Here is a 12,912-nt window from a genome sequence, read left to right on the forward strand (position 1 = left end):
TTAAGGGGTTAAAAAATCGTGTGTACATATTAGAAGGTCATTTATATTCTAATGTATACTTTTGAACAATTATAAAATCCAATTAGTATATAATTGCACTTTGACTAAGTTCTCTTTTTTTATATTTCTTATACATGGAACTAGATCCATCTACATCAATAAAATAATCATTTTTTTTTCAAAAAAGAAAAAGCATAGCCGACACAAGTTGATTTGGATTGAGGTGTAGTTGCTGTTGACTACTTGTATTAAAAATTAAAAAGCAAGATACAGCTCCTTTAGCATGGGAAATAAGGGCATAATGAACAAGATTTGAGCTCCCTAAGCTACTCCAGGCATACAACTATTAGCACTCCAAAGATGTAGAACCAAGAGTGATGTTGTATAGAAGTAGAACTTCATGGGAGATGGGACCTTCCAAACTACCTAGCAATCCAATTTTTCATAGCAATCTATTGTGCGGTTCTGGGAGAGAGGAACAGAAAGTGAAGAAGTAAACTGGTTTGATCGTTTCTAGTTATAAGTAGAAAACCAGACAGCAAAAACTTCATGTTAAAAATTATATCAAGTCAGATGAGGCCACCAAGACAATGTTGATAAAGTTATCCGATGAAAGCTAGAAATCCCTGAAGCTATAGACTGAGGCCCCGTTTGTCCATAGATACCAAAAAAAAATTCACTTTTTTTTGGAATTTTGGAGTTGGAGTTGAAGTTGTGTTTGGCCATAGTTTTTGAAATTGTAGTTTTTGGTGAAATGTAGTTGTAAAAAAGTGAAAAAAGTGAAAAAAATTTGAAAAACAAGTTTTTTGAGTTTTTGGTATTCCGGAATACAACTTCAAGTTGTATTCGGAATTCTCATGGCCAAACGCTGATTCTGGAAAAAAGTGAAAAAAAATTCCGGAATAAAGTGAATAATTCTTATGGCCAAACGGGGGCTAAATATTGTACTGCCATATTTATTTTGTTTTTTGGACCGTGATAATGTTGGTTATACTTAAATGTTTGAAACTTACTCATACAAGAGCAAAACACCATCCATGCCATACTGAAGTCTCAATTTCAGGAATCCAGCAAACTCTTCATGATGTTGTTCTCTTAGTTATTCCTAGGGCTTGCACAAGTTAAATGATACGGACACTGGACTGCTAAAACAACAATTACAGGATAAAATTTTCTCTTATCACCTGATTCTGATGAATCTGAAGCTTGATGATATCTTTGCATACAAAAACTGTAGTAAACTAGTAGTAGGGTTGTTGCTATTCTAAGATCAGGATATAAGTTGAGCAGGTAGGTCCACAAAAGTCCATCGAACAAATTTGAAATCCAGCAAACAGTAGATGATTCTTATCACCTCTCTTGTATAAACCCATTCTGTCGAATAGTGTGACCACTTGTGTAAAAGTTTAGATTGTAAAAGAGGTGAAATTCTTTTTATGTTAACAACAAGCCCCCTCATGTGGAGGTCTGATTCTTCTTAATGAGATACGCACATGGAAATATTTTTATTGACGGATAGCCGTAAGCTCGAACCTAGGACCTCTACCTACTCAATTACCATGATAAATTGTGTGACCACCTCATCTAAAATCTTAATATGTTAAGAGGGGGGATATTTTTATTAACGTATTCCATGTCTACAACGCATATTTGTGTTTTATTCATCTCTTATTTTAGAAATTACTTATTTTGAGCGGGTAGGGGGTAGTATTTTGATTTTGTTCAATACTCCTATATTTTGACACTTCATCATCACCATGTTATGTCTTTTGCGAAACAGTTCACGCACATTGTACTTTGCAAGACTTGAGTTGATATATCTACCTGACTAATGAAATTTAAGCCTGTACCTGAAGTGGGACACAGTAAAAGTTGGCAGCTTTGTGCAATTCTGACACCATTAAATTTTCAGGAGCCAAATTTACCCGAGCAGATTCCAAAAAATGTGATACAGGCTCTAGGAGGTCGACCTGATAAAAAGACAAACATTTCAATTTTTAGTCAAAGGAATATTAACTGAAGTTAAATCTGAGGAATAATAGTTTCTTAAGCAGGTGAAGTCGTTTATCATGTTTGTGAAGAAACCACAGCCATCCAGATGAGATGCCAGCAAAAAATTATGATGCAAAATGGTGGGCAGAATACACATGTTGCTTACATATGCCATGTGACCACTTTATGGGGTGGGTGTGGAAGAGAACTACTGTACACAAGAAAGGATTACATGCTAGGAAACTAAATAGTACAGAGTATCATCTTAGCGACCAGGGACAAAGCAATCAAGTGTGAAGAGGCTATAGAAGAAAACATAATTCAAAACTTAGTTAATTGCAAATGCACACTGCATGGCATAGTAGCTATAGCATTTACCAAACTATTTCTCCAAAAAAAATAAAAAAAAAATAAAAAAAAATAAAAGACCAATAAAACAAAGAGGGAAGAAGGATGCCTACAGCCTACCTTAAGAAACCCGATTTCTGATAAGCCCCCCAATGAAATGCGAGTGTGCAAATCCTTTATAAATTTAAATAAAATTTAAAGAACAAAAAGGAATTAGGTTACAACCTAAGTTGCACGGACTCTTCACTTTCGGTGCCGCACCCGTATCGACATGACATGGGTGTGGATCCGTACCGGATATGGTCATTCGATTTTGGGTACTTTGACCAAATCGATCGAGAAATTCGAGACAAATACAATGATTTCTGAAATCAAAATAAAAATTAGGGTGAAACCATAATTTAGGCATATGTTTTTTTTATAGTTAAAGATATTTGTATTAAAAAGTCCACAACCAGAAGATGCTTTAAAGATACTTACTGGTCAACGCAATGAATCAAGAAGTCTATCATAGCCTCGATATCATTTGCAATAGCCATCTTACACTAAAAAAGTAAGGGATGCATTTGTACTTAATAATCTTTTCGGATTCAAGCTTGCTCTCAAAAATTCGTGCATTCCTTTCCTTCCAAATAGTCTGTTAGAATAGGAATAGGATTGTATATAGGATCCTACGTCGAAAAGGATTATAGTGTAGTGTCTAAATAGAGTGTAATAATGTAGATACACAATTCAGTAATATTTTTCTCCATTATTTCTCTCATGGTATCGGAGCATTGGTGAGAAACATCTGAGAAAGAAAATTCAGTCAAGACATTCGTCGTGCGTCAAATTCCGGCGACTTTATAGGGTTGTTTTGCTTCAACCCCGTGTCCATCAGTGTTGTGCGAAAACCAACACCAGCACGGGGTACACCACCCTTCCACGACAATAACTCACAAAACCCCGCCGGCAGAACCCTTCCAGGAGCTCCCATGCGCCGGCAAAAGCAATTGTCTCCGGCAAGATCTACACCACACGCCCGGCGCATGAGGTGATTTTCGGCACTTTTTCAAGACAGTTCCTCTTCAGTTGAGGTCGCCCAGCTCTTCTAAAGCACTTCCTACAAGTTTGAAGAAGATTTCAATCGCCAGATATAGCGTTCCGACGACTCCAAGCTGTTTAAGACCCCTTTTTCAAGAAATTCTCAACTCCGAGCAAACCTATACAATTTTCTTAGAATTCCGATGACTTCCATTTTTCCCGACGAGTTTTCCTGCAAGATCCAGCCCTATTTCAGCTTCTTGACTTCTATTTCTTGGTGGAAACTTGGAGTTTTTTCCTTTGGTCAGATTGTCTTGAAATTTTGAGCCGTGTCTTTCGAATTTGATGTCTTTAATTCCAAAAATGTGAAATTGAAGTTCAAGCCTTATGATTACTTCTGAACCGTTAATTGGAAGTTCAAATTATTTAGCTTGGGATTCCTCGGTTGAATTGTGCCAGGCAAGGTGTTCAAGATCACTTAATGAAAAAGGCCAGTGAGATAGATGAGAAGACCAAAGCACAGTGGGATAAGGTTGATGCTAAATTAAGTAGCATCATGGGGCGGTCCATTGATTCCAAGTTGGTAACCTTGTCCAGACATGTTATTTAGTTTGGAAAAAGGCTCAGTCTTTATATACTAATAACATATTTCGATTTTATGATGTGATATCTCCGAATGACAAACCTAAAAAAAATAGGAATTAGATATGTCTACTTACTTGAGACAGGTACAAGCAGTTGGGAGGAATTTGAGAGGTTGATGTCAGTCACCACAAATGTTGAAAAACAACAGGAGCAAAGATAGACGTTGTTTCTAGTTCTTTCACTTGTTGGACTTCCTATTGACCTTGATTTGATGCGTGATATTTTGGCTAGTCCTACGTTTCCTACAATTGATGAACTATTCTCTCGTTTACCTCGTCGTGCTGCGCCTCCCAATCACACAGTGGTCCCATCACCAACCGTTGATTCCTGTGTTTTCGCCTCTCAAAGCACAAAAAATCAAACATCTCAATCTAAGGAGAATCGAGGAGGCGGAGGTCGTTTTGGAAGATCTAGATCTAAGTGTAGGTATTGTCATAGGCTTGGACACACTCATGATGTATGCTATTCTCAGCATGGTCTACCTCCCAAGAATGCTCATATTGCTCAGAGCAAGTAATCAGGGATTTTCTTTATCTGAAGGAGAATATAATGAGTTCCTCCAGTAGAGAGCAAGTAAGCAGAAATCTCCACAAGTAGCCTCAGGTCAGCCTAATACTTCTGTTGTAATTCTTTTGCTTGTGTTTCACAATCTAGTACCCTTGGGCCATTGGTTGTGGACCAGGCGCTTCTGATCACATTTCTGGTAACAAATCACTTTTGTCAAATATTGCTTATTTACAATCTTTTTTTTATAATGGTAACATTCTATATATCCACAGCCACAGTTATACCATAAAAGTATAGTCCCCCAACCAAAACATTACAGATTATAGCAAAAAAAACTCCTTCCTATATTGCTAGTTACATATTGTCCAAAACATCAAAAATATCTTCTGTGCGCACTAGGCATTCCTGCTTACACCAAAAATAATAAAGAGCTAAAAAATTCATCTTCAGCTTCTGTATGTTGTTTTGCTTATCTTCAAAGCATCTCTGGTTTCTCTCTTTCCATACAGTCCACCAAATACATCAGGGACAACCCTCCATCTCTCCTTCTCATTTGACAAAAGACCTTCTCTATCCCAACTGCTAGGTGCCCCCTTTGTGTTACCTGGCATCACCCATCTAACGGGTGCGTGTCGGATACTTCAAAAATCAATGGGGATATGCAGCAACATAGATCACTCCACTGCAAATCAATCCGAGTAACATAGATCACTCCACTGCATATCCACATTGATTTGCTTTTTGCCCCCATAGATATTGTGGGTAGTCTCTTAGTTTCAAAAAAAAAAAAAAAAATTAGTTTCAAAAGATATTGTGGGTAGTCTCCCACTTTCCCTCCCAATAGATCAGCTAACACGTGAATCTGCTCCAAATTATTTACTGGATAGATAAATCTCTTTCCCAATTGATATGAAGCCCAGAGATGGCCTCAAAGATGATGAACATGACCCTCAGTACTCTCAATTGCTCCATCTCAGGATCACAAAAAATCAAAGTACCATCTGCATATTGTAGGTGAGAAATTTCCAGATTATTGCCAACCTTATTATTCACCTTAGAACCCCTGATCCACCCATTACTTCTAGCAGTTTTCAGCATATCATTCATCCCTCCATAGCTAAAATGAATAGAAAAGGTGAGTAGTGACAGAGGGTCCCCCTCCGCTGGTGAGCTATATATCAAGAATGAGAACTTCACTGTACTGATGCAATATCTGATCCACCTGACACATTTAGTGCCAAAGCCCATCTTCTTGAGTATTCCCAATAGAAAATCCCAATTTAGATGGTCATATGCCTTCTGGATATCCAGCTTACATAAGACTCCAGGGATTTTACTTGTCTGTCTGGCCTCCACACATTCATTTGCTATGAGTATTGCATCGATAATCTGTCTTCCCCTTATAAAGTCATCTGATGTCCATCAACTAGTCTATGTATCACCTTCTTTAACCCCTCAGCTAACAGTTTAGCTATGATTTTATAGACACTACCAATGAGGCTGATAGGTCTAAAATCATTTAGGTCCACAACTCCCACCTTCTTTGGGATAAGTGCCACAAAGTGGCATTGAAACTTCTTTCAAACACTTCTTGGCCATGGAAATTTTGTACTGCAGCTACTACATCTGGACCAATAACTTCCCACCCTTCCACCGGGCTCAGGTGACACCTGCACAGGCCTTAACTGTTTCCAGAATTTCCTGAGGTTCAAAAGGCCTCATCAAATCTTGATTCTCTTCTTCAGTGACTTTCTGTTTCAGTGTATAGCTTCTCATAATAGTTGACAATCTCTTTTTTGATAGCATCTGCCCTTGTAATAATGTAAACCCCCCACCCACTACTAATTTGTCAATGTTGTTCATTCTTTTATGTGCATTAGCAATTCGGTCAATCTGGAATTTATTGCTTTATATTCACGAATGCAATTACCGTGAAATATACCATTCATTAGCCAAAGACAACACCAACTATATGATAGGGCTGCTGTTTTCAGCCTAGATAGTTTTTTAGAAGGTTAATCCAAACTGCATGAATGCTTAGATAGTTGACCGAATTTATTTGCACCATAGTTTAACATAACATCTTATCAAGAAGATCAAAATGTTAGAATATCTTCTTCAACTGTATATCACAATATATTTACACAAAAATAGTATATACCTCATTGAAATATCGTATAAGAAGATTCTTAGTAACCCTTCCAATTCCAGATCCACAATCTGCACCAGTTGAAGCGAACTGTCCACACATTATAAACCAATAAACTTGAAAATATGTTATACAATTTTTATCAATTTTGCAATTTGAGGCAAACAAAGAGTTCCCACAAGTATTAAAATCAGCATTTAGGAGGGTTTTCTTAATAAGCCATTAGTAATGCTCAAGTTCTTTTTAAACTTCGTACTAAGGTGTAGATAGGCTGCACAAGTTGGTTTAAGAGTTGGCTTAAAACCCTTGATAGCAGAGTAAATAAATTTGTCTAATACTCCCCTCCATTTCAATTAATATGGCAATATTTGATTGGGCGCGAATTTTAAGAAAAAAGAGACTTTTGGCACCTAGCAAAAGTACCCTTGGAATTTGTGGTCTTAAATATGACATGACATTTCTGTGGCTACAAAAGCATATTATTAGGGCTAACATGATAAGTTTGAAGCTAAAGATTTTCTAAATACAGAAAGATATTATTCTTTTTGAAATAGAATAAAAAGGAAAAAAATTCACATAAAAGAAAACAGAGGGTGTAAGAAATTTGTCAAAACATTTTAACTCAAAGACACTTCACCTTAGCCCTTTAGTAATGGTGTAATGATAGCAATAGCAAAATGAGAAGTTTGAAACTGGAGTTTTTCCAAATTTAGAAAGGTATTCTTTTCTAAAGAGACTAAAAAGGAAAACATTTCACTTAAAACAAAACAAAGGGCGTAACAAGTTGTCAGAACACTTTAACTTAAAGAGACAACTTCATCTATACCGTTTAGTAATGGTGTAGAGATTGCTTTCTGTAAAGTTCTAATCTTGGTGCTTTACGGTGGCTTCCATGGAAAATATTTCTGAGGGAAATATTTCACTAACGACATCATTTTCTAAGTCAACATAAGAACCACAACATTGAGGTGATCTTAGATGGAATTGTGGCTCTGTTTTTCCTTTTTTTTTTTTTTAATAAGGCAAGGCTTATTGAAAATGTACCAAGATGGTACTAAAAAGATACAAACGACCTGCAAGGGATGACCATCCAGGCAGTTACATCCTGCTTGCTTGTAAGTCAAGGTAATTCAGATATCTAGGGTCATCGTTCCAAAATAATGAAATGATTGATGGAGATGTTACATATAGAATCAAAATCGGATGGTTGAAAAGGAGAACCTCTACTAGAGTGTTATATGATACAAGGATGTCTACCAAAGTTAAAGGCAAATTTTACAGAACAGTTATAAGACCAGTAATGTTATATGGGAGTGAATGTTGGGTTTCTAGGTCCATCACATCCATAAGATGAGTGTTGCATACTAACATGGATGAGCGATCATACAAGTTCAGACAAAATTAAAAAAGAACACATATGCCAAAAGGTGCAAGTAGCAGAAATTAAAGATAAAATGATAGAAGGTTATTTAAGATGGTTTGGTTACGTCTTGTGTCAACCTTTGGATAAACTGGTGTGTAGGTGTGAAATCACGGTGAGTGAAGATGTTAAAAGAGAACGGGATAGACCTACAATCACATGAAAGGAAATTGTCTCGAAAGGCCTACAATCTCGAAATCAGTGCAAACTTAGTAAGCGATAAGGCACAATGGGAAAAATAATATAGGCAATACCAGTTAGTCGGGAATTCTTTTTTATGACCAAAAATCTGTCTGGGGCCAACCATTAAGTTCAACCACAGCCTTCGGAATTTGGGGATAATGGGCCCTCCCCTCTGCCCTCTTTACTTAAATACCAGAATTCGTTTTCATGGTGCAGGACCTTAACCTTTTGTTTCTAGGAGTCTTTTATATCTATTAGAGCCAGTAGAAAATATAGAGAATTTCAAGTATTTTTATATTGCATAATGTTGCTCTGAGATGAATTTAAATGGAGAACATGCGCAATGAGGATTCATACAGCCCACCCCACTTGTTTGGGATAGAAACATAGTAGTTGTTATTGTTTAAATTATCTTCTGGATCATTTTTCAATGTTGTAGATATAAAAGTACTTGATTTGTGGTCATTGTACAAGGTGTATGAAGGGGATGAACACATTATTTCTGGATATTAAATGTTGACAACAGTGTCCAAATGTTGATTGAAACAAGTAAACTTGAATAGGAGTTGAAATATTTGTAGTGGAGCATAACTTTCCCCAATAAGTAAAGGAATTCATTTTCCCCATTTTGGTAGGGGATATTCTCCCTCAAAATAACATTTTCCATATTACAAGGTAACTTAACATTGAAAAACAATTTTTTGATAAGCAAGAAATCCACGAAATCCATTCTTACAGTTCGAAAGCCGGTGAATAATGCCTCGACCCTCTATCCTTCTCCACTTAAAAACCATGCTTTTATTTGTGGCACGGTTTAGCGTGCGCCTAGTATTGCGTAAACACTGAAAAACACTTCCCTTGAGGAAAATATTGTACTAAAACATTTTTTTTATGCCAAACCCAAATTATTTGGGGAGCTTTTGCTAAGAAGTACACTTAATGTTGTATGGTACCATGTAATAGTGAGCTCTAATTACATACCGAGAGCTACAAGATGGCGGGCATCAAGGAACCTTTCGGCCAAAATGGTGTTGAGAAAATCCTCACTTGCCTTTATATCAGGCGCATTCACATGGCCGTATCCACCCAGCACCCCATCCACTGTGGCTTCCACACCCTTCACATACGACCATCAAAGAAAAATCACAACAAAAGACATGCAATAACATACTAATAGATGATGGAAAAAGGGGACTTACTTGCCAGTAATTGATGCCTTTGTTGTACCAAAGGGACTTCTTGTGGGGGTCACCATGCCCTAATTCTTCTGTCCACATCTCCTCCGCGTTTCTAAACGTACGGCCGTCAGAGTCTAATCCGCCGATTTCCATTTGAGAACGAAACGCTCTCCTTGCTCCTGATTTCGGCGCTACAAAGTGAGAGGGGGCATTTAATTATAATTTAATTATAGGTGATGTTTTAGTTTTAAAACTGGAGGAAGTTGATTCAAGTTTTAATTATTGAGCAGAGGTGATTAAATTTGACAATGACATGGCTTAAACTCGTCATTACGCTTTATTTTTATATTGCCCTCTCGCTTTATTTTTAATATTTTGCTCTTAAGTTTTATTTTTAACACTTTGACCCTAAACTTTACTTTTAACACTTTATCCTAAAATTTTATTTTTAACATTTTGACCCAACCACTATAAACCTTAAAATACAAAAATCTGGAAAAAAAATCCTCTTCAGCGCCGTTTCCTCTATTGTTGTTCTTCCCATCTGTTCTTCGTGCTGCTTTCTTCTTCTTCTTCTTCTTCTTCTTCTTCATCAGCCATTGCTCAAGAAAAAAAAATCATCCGATTTTACAATTTTTTGATCAATGTCATTGGTGTATCGGCATTACTTCATAAGTGTTTTCGTCCATTGGTAAGTTAAACAATATCGTTTTTTCAATTGTTCATCCGGGTATAGTTGCTTTATTTGTCGATTTTTCCTAGATTGTAGTTACAAAGAAGAGCTTGTCAAAGAAGTTCTAAAGTCGCGTGTCGTAGCTTCAACTTTTTTGCATCAACCGTTGTAGTCCTAGTGTTTCGCAAAGAGTTGTTGATAAATTATGAAGTTTAAGTTGCAGAACAGATTAGTAAATCCGTTGCAACAATTACAAAAATGTGAATACATAATTTACAACAACACAGACTTTTATGCACAACGTAATCCGTTGAGAGTTTACTCTTTCCAACAATCGAGTTACTTGTTGCAACAAGTATGATACTTGTCATGATCAATTACAAATACCGTTGGACATATTTTACAGTTGTTGGATGAAACAGAGACTGAAGCTGTCTCCAACAAATAAGTGAATTGTTGCAACTAGTAACCTACTTGTTGCAACTAGTAACCTACTTGTTGCAACAAGTATGTTATTTGTTTCAACAAGTCACTTGTTGGATTTTGTTATGAAATGCATAAAACCGAAGCGTTCCAACAAGTAATCAAGTAGTTGGAAAGTTACATACTTGCCGCAACAAGTACGTTAGCCGCTTCTAACAATTCATATATAATTGTTTCATTTTGTTATGAAACAGAGACAGAGACTGAAGCTGTCTCCAACAAATAAGTGAGTTGTTGCAACTAGTAACCTACTTGTTGCAACAAGTAAGTTATTTGTTCCAACAAGTCACTTAGTTGTTGCATTTTGTTATCAAACACATAAACCGAACTCCGTCTCCAACAAGTTACCAAGTAGTTGAACAAGTTACATACTCTGTTGCAACAAGTACGTTAGTTGTTCCAACAAGTCATGTAGTTGTTCCATTTGATATGAGACAAGAGACAAAATCGAAGTCGTCTCCAACAAATAAGCGAGTTCTTGCAACTAGTAACCTTCTTGTTGCAACAAGTTAGTTATTTGTTCCAAGAAGCCATTTATAGTCAGGATTAAGTTAACTAATTGGGGTCCAAAATTACAGAAAAAATCACTCAATTATGAACTTAATCATAAATTTTAAGTGGCTCTGGGTTGTGGTCAAAGTCGGTTACCTAGAGTAATTTCAACACTTGACATTCAAGCATTGTAATTACTAGTTGTGACAGCCTTTGAACATCCAAGCTCAAAGGCCGCTCAAAATTGTGATTAAGTTAACTATTTGGGTCCAAAATTTTAAAAAACCACTCAATAATTAACTTAATCATAAATTTAAGTGGCCTTGACTTGCGCCGATCATGACTCGATTTTCTTAAAACAAAATATCTTCGGTGCACCATTAATGAGGGACTCAATAATAATAGGTGGATTGCCACGGTGAATGGATCGAGGTGAACAATCGATATATTTGGCGATGGAAGGGTAGTCACATGTTAGAGACGATAGCGATGATCGTCCCAAGAGATGTTGAGTTTGATGATTTTTGTGAACTTAATCATTAACTATTGTGAACTAACTTCAGGAACCGAAAGACCTTGTCATCACTTACATGCATAGCTTTTGAAAATCGTAGAATTTATTGCCTTTAAGATAACTGATCGAGTCGTTTGCGTACTTATTTGAAAGATGTAGCTAGGCCCATTTTAAGGGTATACGTGGTTGGAAGCCCGTCGAGAATCATAATTTAGCTCAAGACCAACAAGATGTATTAAATGATAAATTCGGCAAGGCGGATATGGATATTTCAGATAATATGTATGCGAAGCCCCACGGAAGTCAGTGAGCCGATCCCTATACCCGAACTTCGCGAGTAATACACCGTGTGCATACAATCGTCACAAACCCAGCCATGTTCAAGATGATGAAACAGTTTTTTATAAAGGAATGTCATTCAATTCGCGAAGTGTATATTGCTTTAGATGTGAACATCTCATGCGTTGGTGACCAAGTGACGAAGCTTTTAAGTTCTAGCAAACACTAAGAAGGTGGACAAAGAGGGCTACGCGGAAAAACAAATGCTCTTTATGCAAAAAAACTATTACAAAAAACAACATGTCCAAGCCGAAATGCTCCATAGTCAGAGATTGCATTGTGTTGTAATAATAGTTATCTCGTCGATCTTTATGACATTTTAATGTTATTCTTTCTTAACATGGTAATTTATATTCTTGGTGATTATGAACTTGGTTTATATGATATGTTGTGTTCAAATCACTAATGTGTATATTCTTGTTAATAAATTGTTGCATGCCCAACAAGAATGAATCGAATTTGCTAAAAGAATCATAACTTGTCGCGTTTTATCAACAAGTAATGTGACTTGTCAGGCAGCTAACTAGTAAGTCGTTGAACATATTACAAAAAATCGGAGTTTTTAAGCAGGGCTTTAACCAAGTTATATGTCGGGTTTTTTCTAACAAGTGATGATCAAGTTTTAATTATCGAGTAGAGGGAATCGCAGCCACATTTAGTGATAAACAATCGGAATCAACCATATTAGCGATAAACAATGGAAAATCAAGCTTCAAGTCGTAGTGACTTGTTACGTAAAATGGGTAACTTGTCATTTTATCAACAGCAATGTGACTTGTCGCGCAACTAGTAAGTCGTTGAACATATTACAAAAAATCGGAGTTTTTAAGCGATGCAATTCAAGTTATATGTTGGATTTTTTCTAACAAGTGTGATGAATTGATGTTTTAATTATCGAGCAGAGGGAATCACCACATTTAGTGATAAAAATTTAATCAACCATATTTAGCATGATAACAATGGAAA

General features: G+C 36.5%; 1 protein-coding gene across 2 annotated transcripts in view; it reads right to left on the bottom strand.

Moving 5' to 3' along the window:
• The window catches only part of LOC132044736 (alpha N-terminal protein methyltransferase 1), a 29,298-nt gene extending 19,653 nt beyond the window's left edge, over positions 1-9,645 (bottom strand). Inside the window, exons 1-4 of one of the 2 annotated variants that reach the window (XM_059435239.1) lie at positions 9,467-9,645; positions 9,319-9,384; positions 6,677-6,754; positions 1,851-1,970 (exon numbers count right to left, since the gene is read on the bottom strand). In XM_059435239.1, the coding sequence (XP_059291222.1) occupies positions 1,851-1,970; positions 6,677-6,754; positions 9,319-9,384; positions 9,467-9,598 (396 nt within the window). In that variant the 5' untranslated portion in view covers positions 9,599-9,645. Of the gene's footprint in view, positions 1-1,850; positions 1,971-6,676; positions 6,755-9,248; positions 9,385-9,466 lie in introns of both variants that reach the window. The other variant, XM_059435238.1, reaches the window with a different exon arrangement.
• Positions 9,646-12,912: the final 3,267 nt, after the last annotated feature.

The sequence above is a fragment of the Lycium ferocissimum genome, unplaced genomic scaffold, assembly GCF_029784015.1.
Source record: "Lycium ferocissimum isolate CSIRO_LF1 unplaced genomic scaffold, AGI_CSIRO_Lferr_CH_V1 ctg5139, whole genome shotgun sequence".
Classification (NCBI taxonomy): domain Eukaryota; kingdom Viridiplantae; phylum Streptophyta; class Magnoliopsida; order Solanales; family Solanaceae; genus Lycium; species Lycium ferocissimum.